Raw genomic sequence first — 27,662 nt, forward strand, 5'->3', positions numbered from 1 at the left:
ATGGACGGGAGGAAACGGGGCGCCTCGGTGGGTTTCCTCGACGTGAGAGGGCGCCTGGACGCCTGTCAGGTGAAACGCGCCCCGCGGCCAGCTCCCTACCTTGGAAACCTCCGCACTCCTCTCGGGTCTCCGCGTCTTGAGGCCCCAGGGTCGGTGGTCGCAGGGAGTCTTGGCCTCGGGCCGCACCCCTGCCGGGGCCCGCGCCCCCTTCGCGCCGCGTCCACCCGCTCCGCCCAGGCCCGCCCGCGGCGCCCGCGGTCACGTGACAGCGGCCTCGCACGTGACGCGGGCGGGCGCGACGTCATCACGGCGCGCGGCCGCGGGCGCGGCGCCGGAGCCTCCGGGTCCGGGCGGCGGCGCTTGGGCACCTCCCGGGCCGCCCGCTCGCCCCGCGCCCGCCCGGCGGGCCGGAGCGCAGGTGAGTGGCCCGGGGGCGGCAGCCGGTGCCCTCCCCCGCCGCCGTCCCCTCAGGGCGGGCGGGGGCCTCCAGGCGTCGAGCGCCGCGACCGCCGTCTGGAGGCTGTCGGGCAGGGGGGCGCCGCTGCTGTTGTCGCCCGCCGGGAGGCGGCCCCTCCAGCGGGGAGCTCGCGGGGGCCCCGGACCAGGTGCCCTGGGGCGGAGCGCGGCCGGGGACCCCGGGAGCGGGCAGCCGCACGCTGGGGCCGTGTCTGTCTGACAGGCAGAGCCGGCTGCGACCCGCCGCCCCAAGGTCCTCACCGTATAGTGGCGTCCGTGCGGGCCTTTCTCGGTCTCCAGAGTTGAAACGAAGTTGACTGCAGGAAGGCCTTTCTGGATATCATCTTATGCCTGGATGAGCCACCTCCTTTCCTGTAGAATGGATCCTGTGGAGTGGCTGGAGACCGTAAAGAATAGCACGCTACCTATAAACAGGAGTAGATGAGGATTTAGGGGCTCGTTTTCCCTTTTCGTATAAAACTATGGTTGTGAGTTGTGGATTTTTGAAAAGCATAGTTTGATTTAATTTTCTTGGATCCTTACAGAAAATTTTGGATTCCTCATAAGACAGACTCTTAGTCACCTTCCAATTTCGTTCCCCAGAAATTGTCCTTGAAGCAAATAAACAAAAATAAAATAATAACTTAACTGAAGCTTGTCAAAAATCAAGAAATTACTTCTATTAATTTTTTTAACGTGTAGCCTGTTACTGAGTTCATTTAATTTATGCCTACAGTGAACTTTACAAGTAACTGGCTGTGGCCATAAAATTAGTAGTAGCGTTTTGATATGTTTTCTATCCCAGTAATTCTCTCATAGTATAGAAGAATTACTACAAATACTAATTTGTTAATATTGATGAATGTATACTAATAATTAGAGTAGGTGGACTTTCTATAGAACTTCACTAGCTTAAGCTTGCATGGTCTCCATTATTCAGTGTAAGTACTGCATCCCCTGGAGAAGGATAATGGCATCCCACTCCAGTATTCTTGCCTGGAGAATCCCCATGGACAGAGGATCATGGCGGGCTACAGTCCATAAGGTCACAAAGTGTCGGACATGACTGAAGTGACTTAGCATGCAGGCATGCATTGGGTCCTCATTTGAAGTTTCATTTTAAGAACAAATCCAAATATAGTTGGAAGTCATCATAAATGATTAATTGGGTGCTTCTTTAGAAAAAGTTTATTTTCACTGATACTGGCCTTTTGCTCTAGGTTGAAGGTGCAGTTCCTTTCTTGCATTCTGTTACTGAATGTTTATTATACACTTGCTGGGAGAGAAAAAAAAAGATCTCTATATATAAAACTGGGTCCCCACCCTCTATAAATATTCAGCTACTTAATTTCCTTTAGGGTATTAAAAATAGTGACATCACACCTTTAAGAAATTGTATCTTCTGATCTTTACCGTGAGAGAGAGCAGGCTTGTGAAGATAGGTGAGAGAGGAATAGTTTCTTTCTCCTTGCAGCAGAGTGTTGATGACAGTTATGTCAGGTGGTTTGGGCACTCCATGACAAGGGGAGTTCAGAGGGAGGAGGGGTCCGATTTACTCAGGGGAATTAGTGGCTGGGTTGTGTCGGTAATGCCAGGAAGAGGCGTGCGCTCTGCCTGTGGATGTTTGAGTCTGATGGAGCCGCCTCCGTTTGTAAAGCTGACTGAATATATGTAGTGTCCCCAGGCTTTCACACATGCTCCCTGGTTTTGTTTCTTGTACTTACAGAATTCAAGGACCCCTTTCACTCGCTCTCCACGTTGCTTGATGAGAGGCATCATGGCTCCCAAGGACATGATGACAAACACTCACGCTAAATCCATCCTCAACTCCATGAACTCCCTCAGGAAGAGCAACACCCTCTGTGATGTGACGCTGAGGGTGGAGCAGAAGGACTTCCCCGCCCACCGGATCGTGCTGGCTGCCTGCAGCGATTACTTCTGCGCCATGTTCACCAGTGAGGTACGTGGTGGACCGTCTCCTCACAGGTGGAGCCCACACACGTCACCTCGTGGGCATCTTATTCCACTGAATGAAATAGTGGAAATTCTGTATGATTGTGAATCGCTATAGCCTGGTGTTCAACAGCAGACTCTGGATAACATCTGCCATTTGACTGTGTGTTAGTTTTCTCGTCTCAGAATGAGGAATGATAGTAGTACACCATTTCATATGGTTGTTGTGACAGTTACCTGAGGAAACTTACATGTGACGTGCTTAGAACAGCGATGACGTGCTTAGAACAGCGTCCAGCATGTAGCAAACACAGATGTCAGCCATCGGATTTTACTTACCAGTGTTTTAATTTGTTTTCCTATTTTCTTTCTTCTGAAGTGTAACATTGTAAAGAAGACCAGGGAATAGGGAGGAGGGAAGGAAAGAGGAGTGAGAGTCCGTCCTCACCCCACTCCCTCCTGCAGTGTGTGAGGAAAAGCAGCTTTCCGCCTTCTCCCAGGGGAGTGTTAGTGCAGTCTCAGGTGGGTGGCCGAGGACTGGTGCCTGGCTGTGTGGGCACACGAAACATCGCCAGAAAGGTGCCAACTTGGGAGCACAAGCCCTTAACCAGGGAACTGGGGACACGCTGGCCTGGCAAAAAAAACATGGTGCTCGCAAAGTGTTAGGGAAAAGACTGCCGTAGTGATTGCCTGGCAAGACATGCAGCGTGTGGAGGAGCTGCTGACTCATGAGGGACTCGGAAAGCTGAGCAGAGGAGAGCGCTCTCAGCTTCCAGGATTGCAAGTCTGATTTTTTTATTTTAAATAAATTGTCTCGATTACGCTGTTTATCTGTACTTGTGCATAAACCTGACATACTTCGTCATGGTAATCATGTTATAATGAAGGTCGCCAGCCTGTGGGCCAGATGCTGTGTTAGACCATTGCCTGTCCCACTCACCCCAGGGGTGGTTGTTACCATCTCATTTTACAGGTGAAGAAATAAGGTCTCAGATACGAAATGCCATATAGCTTGTAAATGGCAGAGAGGATTTAATCCTAAATTAACTTAACTTGGTTTGCCATTCCCTTCTCCAGGAACTTAACTTGACTCTAATTGTGTTGTTTCCATCATAAAGCTGGAGCCGTGTGAGACGCCTAGCCAGTGCTCAGCCACAGGGCTGGCGGGGAGAATGTGGAAGCCTGACCATTTGCAGGTCCTCCCAGGCTGCTGCGAGTGGCATTGTTCTTTACTGCTTTTTCATGACTGAGTAATATTCCACTTGTGTATGTCTCTGTGTGTGTGTGTGTGTGTGTCCCCCACGTATATACCACATCTTTATTCATCCGCTGATGGACGTGGAGGTTGCTTCTGTGTCTTGGCTGTTCTAAGTAGTGCTGCTGTGAACACTGGAGTGCATGAATGTTTTCAAATTAAAGGTTTCATCTTTTTTGGAAATATGCTCAGGAGCAGTATTTCTTAATCATGTGGGACTCTTATTTGTAGTCTTTTAAGAATCTCCAGACTGGTCTCTATACCCTTGAATTTGTTGGTAACACTAAATGATTTAAACAGGAGGGTCCAGAGACCTGGATTTTAGGTTCAGTTCTCTTAGAAATTCTGTGTGAACCCTAACGACCATCTAACCTCACTAGGTTGTCTGTAGAACAGAACGATTAAACTTGCTGGTGTCTTCCTTCTCTCCCAGCTCCAGATTTCCCCATAAATGCGGCGCCACTGAAATAGCACAGGATGTGGCAGGAGGCCTGGCTTCAGTCTGTCTCTTATTATTAATAGTGAAGACCTAGGTTAAGTCACATTGTTTCTCTGAAGCTCAGACCCTTCGTGTGTTAAATGGCAGTGACATCAGACCTAATTGCCTTACCAGGCTGCTGTGACCATCAGATGAACTGACAGTAAATGAGAGGCACTCTGACAAATTGTAAAGCGAGTATTAATGTGAAATAGTGCAGTTGCTGTAAGTTCTTAGATAGTAAACTCATTTATATATTTAAACTATTAGGCTAATGGGAATATAGGTTACTGACTAAGAAACTCCTGACATGAATGCACTTATATATTTCTGTTCGTAAAGACTTACAGTTAGTAAAATGTTTTTCCAAAATAATGTACTGATGACATTTTCTGGTTTCTGGGATTTATTTTATTTTTGGCTTTGTTAGAGAATACTTTTTGATGATTCTGGACTGATGAAGGAATCACAGTTGATCAAGATGTTTAGTTTCTAACAGACACACACTGGAGTTTTGTAAGTAATTGAAATTCCTGAACTAAGATCTAGTAAAACATTCATAAGGTGACCAGTTTTCAGATGGTTACTGTCCTGTGAAGCTGAAGATTTCCACCCTTAGACAAACCGTTTTCTATGCGTGTCTGGCCTCAACTATACTCATAACCCCAAGGATATAGTCTAGACTAAATGTACCGCCAGTAATTCAGTAATCCCGAAAGAGAATCAACCCAGTATTTGAGGAAGTATCAGACAATCCAGTTGTCTTCAGTGGTACAGTGGGACACCCTGAAGGTGGCCAGTGCAGCCTCAGGACAGGTGGGACGGTGCTGGCTCATTCTGGAGGGTCTGCAGCCGGAACTCAGCGAAGTTCATGTTTCCTCTGAAAAGCCCATGGACGCTAGTGGCATGCTCATGGAACTTTTGGTTCTATTCCATGTCTGCATTTGTTTTAATAAGAGAGCAGCATATTAAATTATTCACAAGTAAAATTGATATTCTCAGAAGGTGTCACCTCTGTGTGCTCTTGGGTTGCACATAGCTCCCCCCATTTGAAAAGCTGCAAATATATGCTGTATTTGCTTTGCATAGATCAAAAGAGACGACCTTTTTTTGTTAAAGACGTGTATGCAGTTAATATTGTTAACATCCCTACAAGGACTCCGATACGAGCCTCTGCCTTAACCTTGTGGAATTGCAACCACCATGATCTCGTGCCCTTTTCACTTTCAGCTCTCAGAGAAGGGGAAACCGTATGTAGATATTCAGGGTTTAACTGCCTCCACCATGGAAATCCTGCTGGACTTTGTGTACACGGAGACCGTGCACGTGACTGTGGAGAACGTCCAGGAGCTGCTGCCCGCGGCCTGCCTGCTCCAGCTGAAAGGTACAGCTGCGGAGACGTGTACCCACAGTGGCCCACAGACGCGCCAGGTCGCGGGACTGAGGGGCACGATGGGCCTCAGGGTTAATGTCCATGGCTGAGAAGCTGAGGCTTCAGTCGCAGAGTAGAAGACCCTCCAGGTGTGCTCTCTGGCTCTTTAGTAAAGAGGGCACGTGCTTTCTATTTGTGAAAATATGCAGGAGGGGCCAGTAGAGGCCTTGCCTTCCATCTGTGTGCACAGCCCTCCTGTAGGGGGTCATGAGACACAGTTACAAGTCATTGTCTCCATGGAAGGGAGCTCCCGCAGGTGCCCGGGTGGGTAAGGGGGCTGGGGGCCACTCACACGGGCCCTTTAACCTTCTGAACCATAGAAATTGTATATTGAACATGTAGGTTGACCCACAAGAGTGAAAGTGTAAGGTTGCCACAGCACTGGAGACGGTTCCGCTTCCAGGTGCCAGTCTGCGCTAACCTCCAGATCTGTCTCTGATAGTTTTTAGAACATGACTGGAGGAGTGTGAGGCCTTTGCATTAGTGCCAGCTCTAAACGGACGTTACACCGAGAGCTTTTCAGTTGGACAAATAGGAGAGTGTTTCCAGCCCCTCCTGTTTGTCCTTCTTTGGCGTCTTTCAGTAAGTCCTCGTGTGGAGTAGGGATTAGGTGGATTGTGCTCAGTGACAGTTGGTTCTGTAGCGTGACGCCCAGGAGTTCTGCAGGCATGTCTGTGTGATTGTGGCGGTGTCCATAAACACAGTCCGTCCTGCTGCACTTGTTTCAAGGCTGCAGCACACATTTGTAAAGGCTTTGCTGAAGGCTGCATAGCACGTAAGACGGAAATAGGATTTGGATTCCCAAAGAATGAAATTTCTAAACTGATTCTTAGGCATTGAGCCAGGGTCCCTCTGATCCCACTCGGAGAGGTTGTGACCCAGGGACTGAGGCCCGTCCTGCCAAGTGTCCTCAGGACCCCTGTCTGTGTCTGTCTAGGCGTGAAGCAAGCCTGCTGTGAGTTCTTGGAAAGCCAGCTGGACCCTTCCAACTGCCTGGGCATCCGGGACTTCGCTGAGACTCACAACTGTGTTGACCTGATGCAAGCAGCTGAGGTTTTTAGCCAGAAGCATTTTCCTGAAGTGGTACAGCACGAAGAGTTCATTCTTCTCAGCCAGGGAGAGGTGGAAAAGCTCATCAAGTGCGATGAGATTCAGGTACCTACCTGCTTGGCATCACCTCTCTTCAGGACTGGGCCAAAGACCCAAAAGAAAGATGGAGCTGCTGTGCTTCTGTAGCAGGGCTTTCAGTCGGGTGTCCACATTAGCTGAAAGGTTTGAGCACGTGTCCCTGAAATTATATGCCAAATGGATTTGCATGTTTATGGGAGGGAGTTCACTTCTTCCTCAATGAAATCTGTGATCCCAGTGGTTAAGAGTCACTATTAAACAGCATGGAATAAGCAGAAATGGGAAGTTAAGTGGATTTTTGTAGAATACGTCTCGTTACCCATTCACTTCTTTTGAAACATGTACTGACAGTGTCTCTCCCACGCAGCAGCCACGGTCCGGGTGCTGGGGAGCTGAGAGTGAGTAAGGCACAGTCTTGTCTGCAGGGAATTCACAGTGTCGTAGTGGAGGCAAACGAAAAGACGCAGGAGCTAACGGTGTCGGGAGAATCACGAGCCTGCTCAGAGTGAGGAAGAAGAAAGCAGAGTCAGCCTCTGGGTCTAGATGAGGCGGTAGAGGAAGTGGGTCAGGAGGACGGAACGGAAGGCTGCAGACTGCACGCGGGAGCGCGGAGGCCGGCACCTCTGGGCGTGGCGGGCTCTGCTGGCTGAGCTGGGCAGCAGTGGTGTCCCGCCGGCCTGCGCCCCGCATCCAGGGATGCCGCCCCGCAGGGAGGAGCCTGGGGGCTCGTGTAGGTCTGTAGCTAAGCGGGACCCCGAGTGTGCGCAGTGGGGCCGTCATGTCGCTGAGGCCAGCAGCCATCTTGGCGGCCCAGCTCTCCCGTTGGCTTCTGGAAGCTCCGAGCAGAGGCTCATTCTTGGGGAGGAGTCCCTCTGGGGGCTTTGCTTCCCCAGCTGAGGAGATGGTGACCCTCAGGGAGGATCCATGAGGCTGAGCGTTCCCCCCTCTCTCTCTCACTGTCCTCAGATAACAATGAAAATGACTGCAGATGACTGGGCCCCAGACGTGCAGGGCACCTCAGTATAAACGAGAGGTGTCAGCACATTGGAAGGAAAGTTTGACTGATCCTCTAAGTGGTAGAAAAGGATGTGTTGCTTAAAGACAGTCTAATATATTTAGTAAGCATATTCAGTAAGCTGATTTATTTTGTTAAAACTAGGATTTTCATGCAGTAGCAAGTCTTCAGTGTATCTCTTAGCAGCATTCACCCGGCTTTGTGTTGGCACCTCTGCCAGGTGGCCTTTCTGAGGGAACTGGATCGGGGCATGCCCACACCCTTGTTTCTGACTAGGCTCACGTGTGGTTCACGTCTGCTCGAGACGCTGCTCCTGCAAGGGCTTCGGGGCCGAGTGTCTGTGACCTGTTCTCGCCCGTGGGGCGCGGGGGGAGCTGGGTCCTCGCACGGGACACCAAACCGGTGGTAGAGGGGGCCCCACAGACGTAAGCTTCACTGCGAACACTCATAAAGTAACTAACTCCTGGCTCATTTATCAAGTATTTATTGAGTTCTTCCCGTGTGCCCAGAGCAGTTCTGGGCTGGGGATCTGGTTATGGACAGAATGGACCAAAAGCCTTGTACCCTGGAGTTTCCATTCTCACGATACCATTCTTGGCATTTTAAAATGTGATTTAATTCTCAGAACCGTCTCTAGTTTTCCGAGATGAGTCATCACCCACACACGGCTCGAGGGGCAGGACTCGGCCACCCTCGCCTCCAGACCGTTCTTGCAACCACGAGGCCGGAAGCCGGCCTCTTAGTTTGGCTCTGCTTGACCGAATCAGGGAGCCTTCGTTTAAGAGCAGTGGAGACTGTGAATAAAGCTGGCTGGAGCCGGGAGGGCAGTGAGCTAACCCCTTCAGAAACCAGGACTAACTCTTCCGTACCATCTTCCTCAAGTATCTGGCGAGAATGGCCTTTGCTTTTTCCAGAAAATGACATTTTTTCCTCTTTTATATGCCAGCCAGAAGCACTAGCCAGATGTCTGACCCTGTTGCTAACTAACACTTCCTCTGGGCCATATGAAACGATACCACTCGAAACAACGGAGGCAGTATGGCACGTTGTGTAAAACACCATGGGCTTCAGAGTCAGGCTGGAGTCTGGTTCTGGCGGTGGGGCATGTGCTCCTAACCACTCATCTTCAGATTCCTCTCCCATAAAATGCAGAAAATAGTTGTACTTAGTACGTAGGGCTGTTCTAATGTCAGCTGATACATAAAAGAATTCTCTGTGAAAATTTATTGCAGAGAAATGTTCTCTGTAGTGAAGCATTAATGTTGGGGGCTTCTCCTCTCAGTTTAGCTGTTTCTCTGCAATGCTTGTTTATTCCATCTTTAGTAAGATCAAAGATCTCTGCTTATGATGGAAAAACCCCATTTTCAATGGATGTATCTCATTGAAACCTAGAATGTGTTCAGAACTCTGAGCCTGTCGTCCTTGCCAAAGCCAAAGTTCATTTAAAAATCACGGCCTCTCTTCTGCACCCTCCCTTGCGTCTGGTCCATCAGCAGACTGGGCTCGCTTGACCCCCTGTGAGCTCAGTGTGTGAAGCCTGTCAGCACTGCCATCGTCTCAGCCTCGCTGCCCTCTGCCTGTTGGGCCCAGGGTAGCCCCTGTCTGGGCTCCCAGCACGCAGCCCTTCTAAACCATCCTCTGTGGTCGCCAGAGTAACTTTACGAAACATCGGTGTGGTCCCGTCACTTACCTGCTTGGTGCCTTTTCACGGTTTGGAGGAAAGTCCAGTCTTGTGCAGGGTTTGCTCCTCCAGCTTAACCTTTTCTGTCGCCTCCCTCGCTCATCCCGCCACACCGGGCTTGGTCGTTTCCCAGGCTGTCCAGCAGAAGGTTCTGTGAAGGTGGAGGGGCCCTGTGTCCGTGCTGGCCAGTTCACTGACCCCAAGCACGGGTGGCCTGGAGCACTTGTGAAGTGCAGCCAGTGGGACTGAGAAGCTGAGTCTGTTTCCCAGCTGCACTGCGCGGCTTGCAGGATCCCAGTTCCCAGACCAGGGATCGAACCAGGCTCCCAGCAGCTGAAGCGCCATCCTAACCATTGGACCGCCAAGGAATTCCTGAAGCGGGATGTTTAGTTTTAGCTTCACTTGAATTAATGTAGATGTCAGCAGCACGTGGGGCTCGTGGCTGCTGTTTTGGACAGTGTGGTTGTAGGGCTTCTCCAGGCGCTTGCTGTCTGCCGAGGCTAACTGCTGCCCCTCCGCCAGGTGGAAACCTTCAGCTCCTACAGGAAGGCCTTCCCTGTCCCATCACTCTGCATAAAGAAATCTCAAGTTCAAGTCAGTCTGTCTCCAGCCCCCGGACTTTTCCCATTTGATACATAATAACAAAGTGAGATTGTTTGTGTTTCTGACTTAACAGTTATCTCCCCACGTTAAGAGGAAGGTTCATGTCTGATTTGTCCCTCCAGAGTAGTTCCTGGCACTTAGTAGGTGTTTGGTAAATCCATCAAATGAATGAACGTTCGGAAGCATTTTCTGTCCGTTCAGTTCTTTGGAGAAGCCCCCAGAACGGCTTCTCTCTCTGGGCGCTGTCACACTCTGAGAGGATCTCAGGACAGGCAGACGCCGGGGCCAGGTCCTCGGTGTCAGTCTTGTGAGTCCTGGTGCTCACTGTACCGAGTGCTCCTCCAGGGAAAAGGTTTCATATCCTGCCTGTCACATGTAGCTCAAACCTCAGTTCCCCAAAAGATTAATTATATGTATCATCTCAAATTGCATGGTACCTAGTACAGCATAGTTGCTCAAGTGCTCATTGATGATGCTTTGAAGACTCCGTGTTCCTTGCAATGTTTTGAGGGAGGTTCCTGCTCACGGGCCTGACTGAGGAGTTGGAGAGCAAGGCTGGACCTCCTTAAACAGCAGCTGTGAATAAATGTGTCCTGAGAGCCAGTTTTGAATAGGGCAGCAGGTTCCCCTTTTGCCTACTAACATTTCAGAAATGACCAGAAAAAATTCAGGAATGGAGAAAATTCTGAATCAAAACCTGATTTGTGGCTGATGGTCTGTTAGGCACCCTCTCTCTTTGATGTTTTTCGCCCATTCTGGCCATAACTCTTCTCATGATCCTAGCAAGTTGTGTCTGAAACGATTGTTTCCCCAAGAGCCTGGCTGCTTCTGGGAGATGGGAGTTACTCAGGGGAGGGGATGGAAGATGGCTCCAGCGCGCCCCAACAGCGTGTCCCGCGCCTGCAGGTGGATTCTGAAGAGCCGGTCTTCGAGGCTGTGATCAACTGGGTGAAGCACGCCAAGAAGCAGCGGGAGGGGTCCCTGCCGGAGCTGCTGCAGTACGTCCGCATGCCCCTGCTGACCCCCCGCTACATCACAGACGTCATAGACGCTGAGGTGAGTCGCCAGGACGGGCGTCTCTGCCGCTTCACGTCCTGCACCCAGAACTGGTCCCCCTAGAGGCACAAGCACCCCGGGGCCTGTCCCGGTGCCCGGGACGTGCACAGTGCAGGGTCTGCCGGCGGTCGCCAGGCAAGTCGGGCTCCCAGCAGAAACGAGAGTCTGAGGCTTCATTTAACTTTGCTCTTTGTTGTCTTTTGCTTTGCAAGCCCCTCATTATTTTGCATAGCAGTGTTGGATGATAAATTTTGTCCCTTTCTCCGTTTAAAAAAATGATTCCAAAAAAAATTCGTCCATGAGAGGGGACATAGGTAAGCCTATGACTGATTCATGTAAAGCAATTATCCTTCAATTAAAAATAAATTTTAAAAAATGCAAGGCAAAAAAGAGCAAAAAAAAAATGTTTGTTTCAAATTGCCTTGGAAAAGACACTTTCCTTATCAAGTCTCTTCATTTTTGACCTCTGGGAAGGTCAGCTTGAAAGGAGTTTGATGTGTTTCACATCAACTTGGGTCATGTCTTGTTTGTTACAAGCTTTTCTTCAGCCTCAGGTCCCTGTGGGGCGTTTCCTGACTTTCTCCACAAGCTATCGGGACCACTCTGGAGACCACCAGTCTGTAAAGTGTGGGCGAGACTGGCCCAGCCCGTCTCTGAAAGTTCATCACAGACACGCCTTTCCGGTCGTTGGTATTCGGGGGTTGCCAGCTGCTTAGTGTCATCTCTCAAACTCCGTCTCATTTGTGTGACTCCTTCCTGTGGTCCATTCACGTACCCTCACCTACCTTTGAACCGTGTGATGTCTGTTCAAAACAAACCTCTTTGAAATCAGTCCCGGAAACCCGCGGCCTAACCCCTTCTGGCAGCCCTCCTGAAGGCCCGTGGCTCACTCTCCTCCTGCTCTTCCAGCCTTTCATCCGCTGCAGCCTGCAGTGCAGGGACCTCGTTGACGAAGCCAAGAAGTTCCACCTGAGACCCGAGCTGCGCACCCAGATGCAGGGGCCCCGGACGAGGGCGCGGCTTGGTAAGCTGGCGGCTCGTGTTCGCTGTGTCGTCGTGGGCAAGGCCCACTACCTCCCTGACCTTGCGCTCCTAGAAACCAAGTTCATGTGACTGTTTGGAGGGTAAGATGAGATACAGCGAGGAAAGCACGTTATAAATGTCAAGTGTTAGGCAGTGTAAGTTCCAGGTATATTTCAGCGTTTTGGGGCCTGTGGATTAGAGCTCTCTCAGATGCCGTGTAGTCAGCGAATGGCCTGCTGCCCTGCGCCTCCCTCCTCCATGCGGAGAGGAGGCAAGGAGGAAGCCTTGCGGGTTAGGCAAGGGTCTGGGAGGTCGGAGGCGGTGCCGTGCAGCGGGCGAGGGCCTGGAGCCAAGCCAGACGGGCGGTGCTCACCCCCCGATTACCACTCACCGCGGGCGTGAGCTTTGGCAAGAAACTTAACCCCTCTGGGCCCATCACCGCATCTGTGAAACGGGTCATCACAGCTCCAGCCTTGCGAGTTACTGTGCGTGCCGCCTCTGGAGGCTGTCACTTCAGTGGACAGGCCTGGGCTCAGGTCCCAGCAGCCGCTGGCCGGCCTGTGGGCCTAGGCAGGGCGTCCGCTGGCCTAAGCTGACGCCTCTGCCTCTGAAATGAGGATGCCAGGGTCTTCTCACGCTGGTTGCCGCGGGGGCCGGATGAGATCGTGCGTGTACGATGCCTGCGCTCCACCTGGCGCGGGGTCTGTGCTCACATGTGCGCTCGCTGTCCCGGGAGCCCAAGCGTTTGGCAGCTTCTAACTACTCTGTGCACATGAGGCAGTGTTTTGCTGCTGTTATTTCCTGATTTTACTCTGACCTGACTGTGGCCTCGTGCGTGCTGAGGGGTTAATTGATAATTAAGTCTTTCATTCATAGATATAAGTAGAGTGATGATTTATCTCATTCTAGTGGCAGAATTAATAGGTCAGTAGACATTTCAGAAATAACGCAGAGCAAAGCGTAGGCGAGTCATCTGTGACCCCACCACGCAGAGGCGCTGCTTTCTGCTGCTTTGCCTTTAAAGGGTGCCACTCTGTTAGTCCCGGGAGGTGACAAAATGCGACTTGTGTCTCGTGATGTGTGCAGAGATTGATGATCAGCGTGAGACACGTGGAGAAAACATAAAAAGAAAATTTTTGAAAAAGATTGAAGGACTGAGTGTGAAAAATCATGAAAATATTAGAAGAAATTATAGGAAAATATTTGTATAACTTCTGGGTGGCCTTTTTTTCTATTTTTATGATAAATACAAATGACATAAAATTTATCATCTTACCACCTTGTATACATTTCAGTTGTTAAATACCGTCACACAGCTCCCATGTCCAGAACCGCTTTTATCTTACAGAACTAACGTTCTGTATCCGTGAGACAGCAACCTCCCCTTCCCTCTGTCCCTTTTTAACTAAAACAGGAGAACTGAGAGCCCTTCATGGTCACTTGACTGCATCAGGTTGATTTTTTTGGTGTTTTTTTAATGATGGCAAAAGACAAAGACACGGACTGGTGGACTGGGAGAAAATACACTCAATACATCTGACAACAGGTTAGCATTTCTACTATAAAAAGAACCTGTGCGTAGCGACAAGAAGAAGAGCCGTGACCTCGTACAGCAGGGCATGGGAAGCAAACAGGTAGTGCCCAGAGCACCTTGTGAGAGGGAGGCTGGGCGCCCGAAAGACGCTGCACCCGCAGGTCTGGACAAGGTGCACACCCTGTGTGTCCCACCTCGGGAGCCTGTCCTGTGGGGCCAGTGTACAGTATAGACGTAAGCACAAAAGAGTCCAGACACAGGCATAAGAATGTTCACCACAAATTGCTAATATCGAGAAAAAAAATGAGTATGACCTGCACGCCAAGTAAAGGGGAGTGGGTGGTTGAATTAGAGCGCAGCTGGAATGCCAGGAAACTTAAAAGGCGTTGAGTCAGGTTCACTGCCTTAATTGTGTGCTCTGAGTGAGGGGAAAGAAAGACTCTTCTGGGTGTGTATGTTTACCTGAGCACAGAAAAGGGTGTGTATGCAGGACAAACACTAACCCTTTAATAAAGTGAGATTGCAGGGGGATATTAACCACTAAGGCTTTGTTTACATGCCTCTTTGTTACTGCCATACGCTTGTGGTTACGCAGAATAACAAGGAGTGTTCTCTGAATACCAGCTGAGCAGTGAGGTGCTGCAAGGAACCTGGCGCTCGGAGACAGGACATCCCACTCGCTTTGGTTCCTGCTCCCACTTCCGCCACTTGCTCTAGTAACTTGCTGTCTGAACCCGGACGCACCCTTCAGCACCTCTGGATTACCACCAGCTGCACAGCCGAGGAGTTAAGTCAGTCACTAGAGTTCTTTCCAACACGGAAGATGTGTTTCTTTTTTGTAGAGCCGAAAGGGCCCCAGCCACTACATAATTCTTAAGTGGAGCTACAGTGACACTCTGTGTGAACCAGCAGCCCAGAGGGGCTTTAGACTTCGATTCCTGCCTTTGTTTGAACAGACAGCAGAAAAGCTCTGTGGCTCAAAGAACTGGCTTGTGGTTCTGCCCTGGAGGGTTAAGAATGTGATCCTGCACGCCCGCATGGTGCTGAGGTCCTTTTTGCAGAAGTCCTCAGTTCAGTCACTCAGTCGTGTCCGACTCTTTGTGACCCCATGAATCGCAGCACGCCAGGCTCCCTGTCCATCACCAACTCCCGGAGTTCACTCAGACTCGCATCCATCAATTCAGTGATGCCATGCAGCCATCTCATCCTCGGTCAGTCCCTTCTCCTCCCACTCCCAATCCCTCCCAACATCAGAGTCTTTTCCAATGAGTCAACTCTTCGCATGAGGTGGCCAAAGTACTGGAGTTTCAGCTTTAGCATCATTCCTTCCAAAGAAATCCCAGGGCTGATCTCCTTCAGAATGGACTGGTTGGATCTCCTTGCAGTCCAAGGGACTCTCAAGAGTCTTCTCCAACACCACAGTTCAAAAGCATCAATTCTTCAGTGCTCAGCCTTTTTCACAGTCCAAATCTCACATCCATACATGACCACAGGAAAAACCATAGCCTTGACTAGACGGACCTTAGTTGGCAAAGTAATGTCTCTGCTTTTCAATATGCTGTCTAGGTTGGTCATAACTTTTCTTCCAAGGAGAAAGAGTCTTTTAATTTCATGGCTGCAATCACCATCTGCAGTGATTTTGGAGCCCAGAAAAATAAAGTCTGACACTGTTTCCACTGTTTCCTCATCTATTTCCCATGGAGTGATGGGACCAGATGACCTTCGTTTTCTGAATGCTGAGCTTTAAGCCAACTTTTTCACTCTCCTCTTTCACTATCATCAAGAGGCTTTTTAGCTCCTCTTCACTTTCTGCCATAAGGGTGGTGTCATCTGCATATCTGAGGTTATTGATATTTCTCCCGGCAATCTTGATTCCAGCTTGTGTTTCTTCCAGTCCAGCGTTTCTCATGATGTCCTCTGCATAGAAGTTAAATAAGCAGGGTGACAATATACAGCCTTGATGTACTCCTTTTCCTATTTAGAACCAGTTTGTTGTTCCATGTCCAGTTCTAACTGTTGCTTCCTGACCTGCATACAGATTTCTCAAGAGGCAGCTTAGGTGGGCTGGTATTCCCATCTGTTTCAGAATTTTCCACGGTTTATTAAGTGATCCACACAGTCAAAGGCTTTGGCATAGTCAATAAAGCAGAAATAGATGTTTTTCTGGAACTTTCTTGCTTTTTCGATGATCCAGCAGATGTTGGCAATTTGATCTCTGGTTCCTCTGCCTTTTCTAAAACCAGCTTGAACATCTGGAAGTTCATGGTTCATGTATTGCTGAAGCCTGGCTTGCAGAATTTTGAGCATTACTTTACTAGCGTGTGAGATGAGTGCAATTGTGCAGTAGTTTGAGCATTCTTTGGCATTGCCTTTCTTTGGGATTGGAATGAAAACTGACCTTTTCCAGTCCTGTGGCCACTGCTGAGTTGTCCAAATTTGCTGGCATATTGAGCACAGCACTTTCACAGCATCATCTTTCAGGATTTGAAAGAGCTCCACTGGAATTCCATCACCTCCACTAGCTTTGTTCGTAGTGATGCTTCCTAAGGCCCACTTGACTTCACATTCCAGGATGTCTGGCTCTAGATGAGTGGTCACACCATCGTGATTACCTGGGTCGTGAAGATCTTTTTTGTACAGTTCTTCTGTGTATTCTTGCCATCTCTTCTTAATATCTTCTGCTTCTGTTAGGTCCAGACCATATCTGTCCTTTATCGGGCCCATCTTTGCATGAAACGTTCCTGTAATTTTCTTGGTTTCTGTAATTTTCTTGATGAGATCTCTAGTCTTTCCCATTCTGTTGTTTTCCTCTATTTCTTTGCATTGATCACTGAAGAAGGCTTTCTTATCTCTTCTTGCTATTCTTTGGAACTCTGCATTCAGATGCTTATATCTTTCCTTTTCTCCTTTGCTTTTCGCTTCTCTTCTTTTCACAGCTATTTTTAAGGCCTCCCCAGACAGCCATTTTTTGCATTTCTTTTCCCTGGGGATGGTCTTGATCCCTGTCTCCTGTACAATGTCACGAACCTCATTCCATAGTTCATCAGGCACTCTATCTATCAGATCTAGGCCCTGAAATCTATTTCTCACTTCCACTGTATAATCATAAGGGATTTGATTTAGGTCATACCTGAAAGGTCTAGCGCTTTTCCCTTCTTTCTTCAATTTAAGTCTGAATTTGGTAATAAGGAGTTCATGATCTGAGCCACAGTCAGCTCCTGGTCTTGTTTTTGTTGACTGAATAGAGCTTCTCCATCTTTTGCTGCAGAGAATATAATCAATCTGATTTTGGTGTTGACCATCTGGTGATGTCCATGTGTAGAGTCTTCTCTTGTGTTGTTGGAGGAAGGTGTTTGCTGTGACCAGTGCATTTTCTTGGCAAAACTCTATTAGCCTTTGCCCTGCTTCATTCCGTATTCCAAGGCCAGATTTGCCTGTTACTCCAGGTGTTTCTTGACTTCCTACTTTTGCATTCCAGTCCCCTATAACGAAAAGGACATCTTTTTTGGGTGTTAGTTCTAAAAGGTCTTGTAGGTCTTCATAGAACCATTCAACTTCAGCTTCTTCAGCGTTACTGGTTGGGGCACAGACTTGGATTACTGTGATATTGAATGGTTTCCCTTGGAAATGAACAGAGATCATTCTGTCGTTTTTGAGATTGCATCCAAGTACCGCATTTTGCACTCTTCTGTTGACCATGATGGCTACTCCATTTCTTCTAAGGGATTCCTGCCCGCAGTAGTAGATATAATGGTCATCTGAGTTAAATTCACCCATTCCAGTCCATTTTAGTTCGCTGATTCCTAGAATGTTGACGTTCACTCTTGCCGTCTTCTGTTTGACCACTTCCAATTTGCCTTGATTCCTGGACCTGACATTCCAGGTTCCTATGCAATATTGCTCTTTACAGCATCGGACCTTGCTTCTGTCACCAGTCACATCCACAGCTGGGTATTGTTTTTGCTTTGGCTCCATCCCTTCATTCTTTCTGGAGTTATTTCTCCACTGATCTCCAGTAGCATATTGGGCACCTACTGACCTGGGGAGTTCCTCTTTCAGTATCCTACCATTTTGCCTTTTCATACTGTTCATGGGGTTCTCCAGGCAAGAATACTGAAGTGGTTTGCCATTCCCTTCTCCAGTGGGCCGCATTCTGTCAGACCTCTCCACCATGACCCTCCCATCTTGGGTTGCCCCACAGGCATGGCTTGGTTTCGTTGAGTTAGACAAGGCTGTGGTCCTAGTGTGATTAGATTGACTTAGATTTCTGTGAGTATGGTTTCAGTGTGTCTGCCCTCTGATGCCCTCTTGCAACACCTACCATCTTACTAGGGTTTCTCTTACCTTGGGCGTGGGGTATCTCTTCATGGCTGCTCCAGCGAAGCACAGCCGCTGCTCCTTACCTTGGATGAGGGGTGTCTCCTCACCGCTGCCCTTCCTGACCTTCACCATGGGATGGCTCCTCTAGGCCCTCCTGGGCCCCAACTAGGCTCTTAATTCAGCATCTCTGTGTTTCCGCTTTAGAATGAGCCGTGCCGGCCCCCCTGTGCTCTGCTGTCCCCTTCAGGGAGGCGGCTGAGCCAGTTACCAGGACGGTGGCTCTTCTGCACACAGCACAGGACAGTGCAATGCACAGGAGTGAGCCTAGCGTGCCAGACCCTACACGTGGGGGCTTCTGTTTTCCTTACTAACCGTGCCCGCTGCTCTCACCAAAGATGTAATGGAAACTGCAGCCCCTGCCTGCTCACTGGCTCCTTTCCTGTCCAGGTGCAAACACAGGGCCCAAACGCGTTCCTGGCGGTCCTGCCGCCCATCTGCTCTTTGCTCCAGCAACATACCCCAGGGCAGGGACGCTCCCCAGAAAAGAGCGGTGACCAGGCCCTGCCAGGAGGCCTCGGTGTCAGCAGTGTGCCTGCACACACAGTTGTCGCCAGGTCTTTTAGACACATTTTCCTCCGCGTAAACATGGAAGTCCAGCTTGACAGGCCCCCATTGATTGGCCGAGAGCTAACAGGCTTCCTTCTGCTTAGCCGTTTCCCTGATTCTTCTTCACAGTAGGCAGACTGCTGGAAAAGTGGTCCCAGCTCAGGGTCCAAAGATAGTGAGACCCTTGGAATTGTTCTGAGGAAGGAAGACTTCCAGGCACAAAGCAATAGAAGAAATTTAAAAGTCAATGTTTTTGATCAAATAAAAATCAGGTACAACGTTGTAAGGTCAGTTAGGAAAATAAATTCACTACAGCCACAGCAAAGGGTTAAAGTTCTTTGTAAAGAACTAAACAAAAAAATGCGCATAAGACAAAAACACTAGAGACTTGAGTGTATGGTTCACAGCCAGGGAGTCCTGGTAAATATAAGGGGACAGGTTCAGCCTGCTGCTGCTGCGAAGTCACTTCAGTCGTGTCCAACTCTGTGTGACCCCATAGATGGCAGCCTGCCAGGCCCCCCGTCCCTGGGATTCTCCAGGCAAGAACACTAGAGTGGGTTGCCATTTCCTTCTCCAAATAAAGTCTTAATAGTGATAAATAATACAATAAATACAATTTCTTGCCTACCAAAGTATCAGAGTAAAAACGTGCAGTGCTACAGAAAGTAGAAGGGGCGGCACCTTTGCAGTGTTGGTGGGAGTGTAATTTGCTTCACCCTCAGTATCTTATAGATCAGAAGAGTCTTTAAGGTTCATGTTCTTCGCTAGACACTGCTCTCATTTCCGTGTTAAAGAAACAGGGAAACGTCCCATAGTCACGGATGTTTATCACAGGATTATATGTGATTATTTATAATCCAATCACCAGCTCCTGAAATGCCTAAAATATTAGACTCATAAAGGACTTTGTTAATATCTTGAGAAAATGGAATGAAAACAGGATGTACTATGATATGACCCCACTTCTGCTGTACAGGTATCTAGGAACAGAGCTGGAAGGAGGTAATCTCATGTTTTTGTGTCTTTGTGGAATTACAGATAGAGTTTTTCATAATGCTTTTATTTTCAAGCTTTTTAACAGTGAAAATGTATTTTACATATTATATGTTTTATAATCACAAGACGTAAAATTTTTGTATCTTTTTAACCAAAGGGAGGGTCATATGCAAGTAAGGATGACAGGCATACCCGCTCTTGAGTTGCTTTTTAAACTTTTTGAAAGGAAATCATCTTTGTAATAGAAAAAGCTACACAGGCTAAACAGACATCAGTATTGCCTAAAATTATGTTTTCAATGTTAAAACACTGGCCACCTTATCCTTAGCAAAAGCTCTGTTGGCACTGACATGAACTCTACTGCAATGGGAAGTGAATCACTTCACTCACTTGGCAGACAGGCTTCAGCACGGAGGCTCTTTCAGGGACGGTAATGGGTGATACATGAACCATGAACTTCCAGATGTTCAAGCTGGTTTTAGAAAAGGCAGAGGAACCAGAGATCAAGTTGCCAACATCCGCTAGATCATCGAAAAAGCAAGAGAGTTCCAGAAAAACATCTATTTCTGCTTTATTGACTATGCCAAAGCCTTTGACTGTGTGGATCACAATAAACTGTGGAAAATTCTGAAAGAGATGGGCATACCAGCCCACCTGACCTGCCTTTTAAGAAATCTGTATGCAGGTCAGGAAGCAACAGTTAGAACTGGACATGGAACAACAGACTGGTTCCAAATAGGAAAAGGAGTACATCAAGGCTGTATATTGTCACCCTGCTTATTTAACTTCTATGCAGAGAACATCATGAGAAATGCTGGACTGGAAGAAACACAAGCTGGAATCAAGATTGCCGGGAGAAATATCAATAACCTCAGATATGCAGATGACACCACCCTTATGGCAGAAAGTGAAGAGGAGCTAAAAAGCCTCTTGATGAAAGTGAAAGAGGAGAGTGAAAAAGTTGGCTTAAAGCTCAACATTCAGAAAACGAAGATCATGGCATCTGGTCCCATCACTCCATGGGAAATAGATGGGGAAACAGTAGAAACAGTGTCAGACTATTTTTCTGGGCTCCAAAATCACTGCAGATGGTGATTGCAGCCATGAAATTAAAAGACACTTACTCCTTGGAAGAAAAGTTATGACCAACCTAGACAACATATTGAAAAGCAGAGACATTACTTTGCCAACTAAGGTCCGTCTAGTCAAGGCTATGGTTTTTCCAGTGGTCATGTATGGATGTGAGAGTTGGACTGTGAAGAAGGCTGAGCACTGAAGAATTGATGCTTTTGAACTGTGGTGTTGGAGAGGACTCTTGAGAGTTCCTTGGACTGCAAGGAGATCCAACCAGTCCATTCCAAAGAAGGAGATCAGCCCTGGGATTTCTTTGGAGGGAATGATGCTAAAGCTGAAACTCCAGTACTTTGGCCACTCATGCAAAGAGTTAACTCATTGGAAAAGACTCTGATGCTGGGAGGGATTGGGGGCAGGAGGAGAAGGGCACGACCGAGGATGAGATGGCTGGATGGCATCACCGACTCGATGGACATGAGTTTGAGTAAACCCCGGGAGAAGGTGAGGGACAGGGAGGCCTGGCGTGCTGCGATTTATGGGGTCACAAAGAGTCAAACACGACTGAGCCACTGAACTGAACTGAATGGGCAGGGGCTCGGGGGCCGGTGGGCTTGGCACCTGGGCGCTCAGAGCCCTGAGCTGCTGAGCAGCCCCCACGCTTGCCCTGTCTGCACTCCTCTGTGACCCGGGGCCAGCCGGAGCCTGCACTGAAGCCTTCCTGCCAGCCGGCTGGCCCTCTGGGTGTGCTTGGCTCAGTGGAGTTTGCTTTACTGTGCGAAGCATAGGAAACCCCCTCAGTTGTGAGTGTTTTCGCTCAGTTGCCCCTCCGGGGTCATCATGGCCTCCCCATCCGTGCGCACGTCAGAGGGAGAGAAGAGCTGGGGGAAGAAGTGGGTAAATGGGAGAAAGGGCTGCCAAGGAAGACCCCGGCTCCCAGCTCGGAGGAGCTTAAACATTAGTGTCTTGCGAAAGGACCCTGTGTTCAAATGCTTTGTTTGCGGAAAGGAAGTGACTGCTCACCTTGAAGTAGGGCCCACCTACTTTACTTGGCAAGTGCACAGAGAGGTGCCCTCTCATAAGAGGAGGGTAAAATCCGTGGCTTATGTGTGGGTTATTAAGGAAAATAGCAAACATATATAAAAGCAGAATAATCAAAGGATTCCCCCATACCTGTCACCCAGTTTCAACAATTACTGACTCGTAGCCTATCTATTTTGAAACAAATCCCAGACAGGATAAAATTCCATCCATATTATGCTTTTGTGTGTGTCTCTGAAAGATGAACCATACAACCAATTATTTACTTTCATCAGATGTAAGTACACGTTCACATTTCCGCAGTTTTCCCGTAATTTATTTTTCTTTGTTTTTGAATGCTTCAGCTGCTCCAGCCGGCATCCAGACAAGGCTCACGTGTTGGGCTGGGCTCATGGCTGTCCTCACTCCCTGTAAAATCCACAGGCTTTTCCCTCCTGCTTTGGGTTTCCTCTGCAGTTTACCTGTTGAGTCTCCCACGAGCTAGATTTTGTTGGCTACATCCCAGTAGTCTCATTTAACGCGTTTTCTGTCCCCCGTGTCTCCTGTGAACTGGTGGTTAAACTAGATTTGACCAGTCTTGATAAAATTTAAGATTCAGCTTCAGTTTCGTGGCACAGGCTCTCCGCAGGCGACGGTGGCGTGCTTCGTGCTGAGCGGTTGTTGCTGTTCCCCTGCCGGTCGTGGCAGCCGTGACTTCACTGGGGGCTTGTCTGTGTTTCCTGTCAGTCTAGAGGTACTCCATTTGGTCTTTCCAGTCCAGGTCAGCTAAATGCCCTCCTGAATGTCCTGAGATGCCCCAGCTAAGTCCTCTCCAGTAGAGCAGCCACACAGGGGATTTTCTCAAAAGAAACATCATCGGAATATCATCCAGAGAAGTCCCTAGGGGAAAGGGGAGACACAAAAGCTATCAAAATGCCTCGTTTGGTAAGATAGTAGAGAAAAAGACTCCCTTTAAAAGTCTAGCCTTATGGTCAGTTACCTGGCAGTTTTGATGAATTAACAGGACACGTGGTTGTGGAGTTGGCTAATTTGGAAAAAAAAGTCATGGAAAAGATTTTTAAATATATTATTTGGTTCCTAAGCCACATCTCAAATTTTGGGAGCCAAGGTTAGGAGAAAATTCTTTGCCATCACAAAAAACTCCCGTTTTTAGTTTTACAGGGTGAGAAAGGCAGGGAGCTCCTCCAGCCTACCCTTAGAGCCTGTTGTGAACTCAGCTGGAATCGTATAGATGGGCTGATGTGGTGTAGGGTGTGTTCAAGCTTCTCCCATGGACAGAGGAGCCTCACAGGCTACAGTCACGGGGTCACAAAGAATCCAACACAAGCGAGCACACACGGGGTGTGTTCAGGCGTGCCCTCCGGAGTTTTAATGTTGTCTAGAAATTCACGTTTCAGAGGTTCAGGCTCTTAGGGAGGAGCAGTTTGCTGCTGGGCAGACTCGTGGAGGACCTCCCGTCTCGGGTGGCTCCTCCAGGCCACGCGGGACAAGGCGCCCGGGTGCTGTCTGCGCTGCTCCATCCCCGAGGCAGTCAGCCAGCAGCCAGGGGAAAACGACCCCTCTCCTCGCTTGTCCTCAGGGGCCAACGAGGTGCTTCTGGTGGTCGGGGGCTTCGGGAGCCAGCAGTCTCCCATCGACGCCGTGGAGAAGTTCGACCCCAAGACGCAGGAGTGGAGCTTTTTGCCAGTAAGTTGTGGTGGAACCAGGCCCGGGGAAAGAGCTTAAATGTCCGCAGTCCCTGACTCCGGGTGGTAACTAACCCAGCCCTCAGAGTGGAAAGGCCTGGTCACAGCAGCAGTGTTCCTGACAATAGTCAGTTACAGTAGTTGGTTGTTGACTAACTCGGCTTCGGGAGGACTCACGGCCCTGTGTGCAGTTACACTCAGCTGGTCGCCACCATTCCCACGCGTTCCGGCCACCCGAGTGGTTCACAGGGTGCCCGCTCCTGCCCTGTTAGCCTGAGCACGGTGCTCAGCTGTGCTGGACTGAGCTGGTGTCCGTGGGACCCAGGGTCTGTGTCTCCTTGGGGGTTTCTGCTTTAGTGCAGTAACTGAGAACCATGGGGATCTTTGGGTCATTTCTCATGGCCTTTCAGGTCATTGGGTCCTGGCCCTTAGAGAGCAGTGCACTAGTCTCTTCCTGCTTCACGGAAGGATGTTGGTCTTTAGCGCAGTGCTTATGGAATGGGAAGGAATCAGATACTGGATAAGGGAAGGATGGTAGATCCTCTGGAATCCTTAGAGACAGACGCACAGAAGGCGCTCATCGGTAAGACCATCACTGAGCAAGAGGCTTTTGTCCAGTGGACAGACAGCAGATAAACCTCTGCTCAGAGGGCTTTACGGCACAGGCGAAGCAACAAGGTGCGGAGGGAAACCCAGGAAGGACCACAAAGGTGAGGCCCGAGACTTGCCTGGCTGAAGTGGCAAAGGCGCCTCTTCTCCCTTGAATCCCAGAGCATTACTCGGAAGAGACGCTACGTGGCCTCGGTGTCCCTTCACGACCGGATCTACGTGATTGGTGGCTATGACGGCCGCTCCCGCCTCAGCTCCGTGGAGTGTCTGGACTACACGGCAGACGAGGACGGGGTCTGGTATTCTGTGGCTCCGATGAACGTCCGGCGGGGCCTGGCTGGAGCCACCACCCTGGGAGGTAGGCTGCTGCACAGGGCAGCGCGTGCATCTCGGGGTGGCTGGATCGGGGTTCACACCTCCATGAAATGCGGAGGCAGCCGGCAGGGTCAGTCACACCTTTCTGCTTTCGGAAACACTCCCAGGCGTCTCAGTGCTAACACTGGAGTTGGTAACTCAGGCTCCAGTGTGCTGAGGGGGCAGCTGGCGCTAGTGGTAGTTTTGCAAACTCCCATCTAGGGAATGTTCCTGAAGATTCCATCTTACCCTGTTCTTCTCACGTGTCTTGACTGTGCTGTCCTCTTTAAGAAAGACTTGATTTATCCCTTAAAAAAAAACCAAACAGTTGTTTTTGGCTCCAGGCATTTGGAAGAGTTGTGGGAGATTTGTAGAGGAGTCCTTACAAACCTCTCACTCTCTAACGGTCTGTGACTCCTTCATTCTGAGCAGATATGATCTATGTCTCTGGGGGCTTCGATGGAAGCAGGCGCCACACCAGTATGGAGCGCTATGACCCGAACATTGACCAGTGGAGCATGCTGGGCGACATGCAGACGGCCCGGGAAGGTGCCGGCCTCGTGGTGGCCAGCGGGGTGATCTACTGTCTAGGTGTGCGGGGTCTGGGACGGGGTGGGGGCGGGACGACTAAGGGCAGCGGCCTCGGCGCAGGATCCCTTTCACTGGAATTGGTTCATAGACTTCCTCCCCCTAAAACCCTGGTCTGTCCCAGTATAGTTTCCACTCACTGGGATCCTCCTTTTCGTGAGAGCAGAAGATAGGTTGCTCTCAGATTTCTCTCTGGAGCCCTTGAGGAGAGCTGGGACTAAGAGCATCAGTCGGGGCACTTGAGGAAGGCAGGCCAGGAGCGGGCGTCCACACTGACCATTCTTTCTGGGATGGTTCCTGCTCTGTCTTTCAGGAGGATATGACGGCTTGAATATCTTAAACTCAGTTGAGAAGTATGACCCCCATACAGGACACTGGACTAATGTCACACCGATGGCCACCAAGCGCTCTGGTAAGACCGGGCAGGCCCCGGGGGCCGGAGGCGGAGCTGTCAGAGCTGCCTGGGCAGTGGGGCTGCGGGCCTGTCGCACTGGCGACCTGGGAAACGTGGGTCAGGGCCGTTGTCCTCAGTGTCTGTGCTCCCTACATACAGCAGCATTGGAGACAGCCCAGACTCTCCCTGGGTTAGGGTGAGAGCAGAGCCTCCTTGCCTTGTCTTTTTGTACCTGAGTCCCTCCCTCCATCCTGGCCTCCAGCCCAGCTCTGTGCAGTGGCGCGGGCTGCCTGAGGGAGCACGTGCAGGAGCCGGGCGGGGAGGGGTCTTTCTGAGCCCTCAGGCTGGCGTGGAGGAACACAGAGCCCTGCCTCCCGGTACCAGATGCTCCAGACCCATCACGACCCCTCTCCTCTCTTTCCCTCTTTTCCCACTCCCTTCTCTCATGACAAGGGTTGGGCTCCGAGTTAATGAAAGCGAGATGACAGCCAGGCGAAGAGGGCTGCAGGTGCGTGGCCTGTGCTGGACTAGATCCTCCGGGCTGTCTGGCCCTGGCCCATCCCTCGGCCACTCTGGGGCTCACCCAGCCGTCTGTCACTGTTTTGTTTTTAGGGTTCAGATCCTCAGCCCAGCAGCCGTCATCTGTTGTGCCCTTTCCTCCCCAGGTGCAGGGGTAGCGCTGCTGAATGACCATATTTATGTGGTGGGGGGATTCGATGGTACAGCCCACCTTTCTTCTGTGGAAGCCTACAACATTCGCACCGACTCCTGGACAACGGTCACGAGCATGACCACCCCGCGGTGCTACGTCGGGGCCACAGTGCTTCGGGGGAGACTTTATGCAATTGCAGGGTGAGGGGTAAATCTGGGATCCAGGGCCGTGTGAGGTGATCCACGTGTGTGGTGGAGACAGGGTTTGGTTCCGCAGAGAGGGCTCCGTGGCAATCTTAATGTGGGGCCGTGTGGGCAGGGGGGGCGTGGGCGTGGGGTGGGGCCGTGGGTGGGGGCGGGGCCTATTGAGACAGGCCCTGGGCGGGGCCGGTGGGCGGGGCCGGTGGAGGTGCGCCTTTCTCTATCACTGCTGGCCCTTCTCCCTCAGCTACGACGGGAACTCCCTGCTGAGCAGCATTGAGTGCTACGACCCCATCATTGACAGCTGGGAGGTCGTGACCTCCATGGGAACTCAGCGCTGCGACGCCGGCGTGTGTGTTCTCCGAGAGAAATGACTGGGCGAAGAGACAGTTTGCAGAGAACCAAGGGTCCTTTCCAGAATGTCTGTTCTCAGTGTGGGGAGGGGATTACAGGCTCAGTGCCGCAGCTCTCACTGCGCTTATTTGACACGCCCTGGCGTTGGGGGTGTCCCCGAGGAGGGCGGAGGCCGCAGGCACTTGAGGGCAGAGGCCGCACCCTGCATGGGTGTGATCGGCCAGACCCCTCTCCTCCTGGCCGCGGGGGCACTTGGTCCTCGCCTTTAACCTCGTGTGCGCTCCAGAGAATATACCTTGTGCCTCGTGTGCTGTGGAGAATTAAGGTGAACATGAACTCCAGGGTGTGGGCAGGGTTGGAAGGGTACCAACTCTCTTGGTTTTCCAAGAATAAATCTCTTTCCTAGTCTACAGGTAACAGAGGCAACACAGTTCTGTTTTGGAGGAAAACGAGGGAAGAGCCCTGGCAAAACCTCGGGGGCCTCGGGAGTGGGGAACTGGGTGTCCAGTGCAGGATGGGACCTGGATGCGGTGGGGTGTGAGGGAGCCTGCAACACGTGGAAGGCTGAGGGGGCGTGTTACTTGAGGGTCTTTGCTGGGCCCTAGACACAGAGCAGCAGTGCAGGAAACGTGTCCCAGACCGAAGTTCCTGTGACTTCACCATTGCCCACCCCCACCCCCGCCCCGGCTGCCGCACCTGTATCCCAGGAAGGCTTTCCTCTGTTGAATCAAGGACTGCTTTCTCCACTGTTGCCGTCGGTACTGTTTATAGGGGGAGGGGAGGAGCGGGGGTGGCAGCTGCCTGATGACTCCCCTGGTTCTTGTAAGAGCATACTTCTGCCAAGGAGTCGTTTTTACTGCTGTGTTTTGTACATGTTGTCCTTTCTTATTAGAACACCCCTTCCCTGTCTTTAGACTGGATCTCACTCATCCCAGGACGGAATAATCGATGACAACCGAAATCCATTTGTTAGTTCAGTACCTCCCGGCCTTCTGAACTTCCAAGGCTCCCCTGTGCTGTGCAGTGACATTCCTGCTCGGAGAATTGGGAGTGTGGGGACAACATGGTCACCTAAACAAGGAGGCACTTTCCCTTTGTTCTGAAATTCCTTTTTTTCCTCTTTCCCTGAGTTATACTGACGTAAAGTTCGTTTTGTTTGTATTTTTTTAAGAAAATAT

At 50.2% G+C, this 27,662-nt stretch overlaps 1 protein-coding gene across 3 annotated transcripts; it reads left to right on the top strand.

Annotated features, from left to right (window-relative positions):
• Positions 1 to 27,597, top strand: KLHL12 (kelch like family member 12). 3 transcript variants are annotated; one of them, XM_068986065.1, is made up of 12 exons: positions 1 to 65; positions 2,173 to 2,416; positions 5,373 to 5,526; positions 6,512 to 6,729; positions 10,908 to 11,057; positions 11,967 to 12,081; positions 23,228 to 23,334; positions 24,105 to 24,300; positions 24,729 to 24,887; positions 25,198 to 25,296; positions 25,944 to 26,130; positions 26,378 to 27,597. In XM_068986065.1, exons 1-12 carry the CDS (start codon positions 1 to 3, stop codon positions 26,502 to 26,504), a joined length of 1,821 nt encoding a protein of 606 aa, XP_068842166.1. In that variant the 3' UTR covers positions 26,505 to 27,597. The 3 variants fall into 3 exon arrangements, with proteins under 3 accessions (XP_068842166.1, XP_068842167.1, XP_068842168.1); XM_068986066.1 differs by lacking the exon at positions 1 to 65 and adding an exon at positions 367 to 418 and having other exon boundaries at positions 2,183 to 2,416; XM_068986067.1 differs by lacking the exons at positions 1 to 65; positions 26,378 to 27,597 and adding an exon at positions 367 to 418 and having other exon boundaries at positions 2,183 to 2,416; positions 25,944 to 26,151.
• The last annotated feature ends 65 nt before the right edge of the window (positions 27,598 to 27,662 follow it).

This window comes from Capricornis sumatraensis, chromosome 14, assembly GCF_032405125.1.
Source record: "Capricornis sumatraensis isolate serow.1 chromosome 14, serow.2, whole genome shotgun sequence".
Classification (NCBI taxonomy): domain Eukaryota; kingdom Metazoa; phylum Chordata; class Mammalia; order Artiodactyla; family Bovidae; genus Capricornis; species Capricornis sumatraensis.

Excerpts from the sequence above, each read along its gene's own strand:
- KLHL12 (XM_068986065.1), top strand. The coding sequence starts at position 1 with ATGGACGGGAGGAAACGGGGCGCCTCGGTGGGTTTCCTCGACGTGAGA. Across the intron at positions 11,058-11,966 it reads CAGACGTCATAGACGCTGAG|CCTTTCATCCGCTGCAGCCT; the intron begins GTGAGTCGCCAG and ends CTGCTCTTCCAG. Across the intron at positions 26,131-26,377 it reads AGACTTTATGCAATTGCAGG|CTACGACGGGAACTCCCTGC; the intron begins GTGAGGGGTAAA and ends CTTCTCCCTCAG.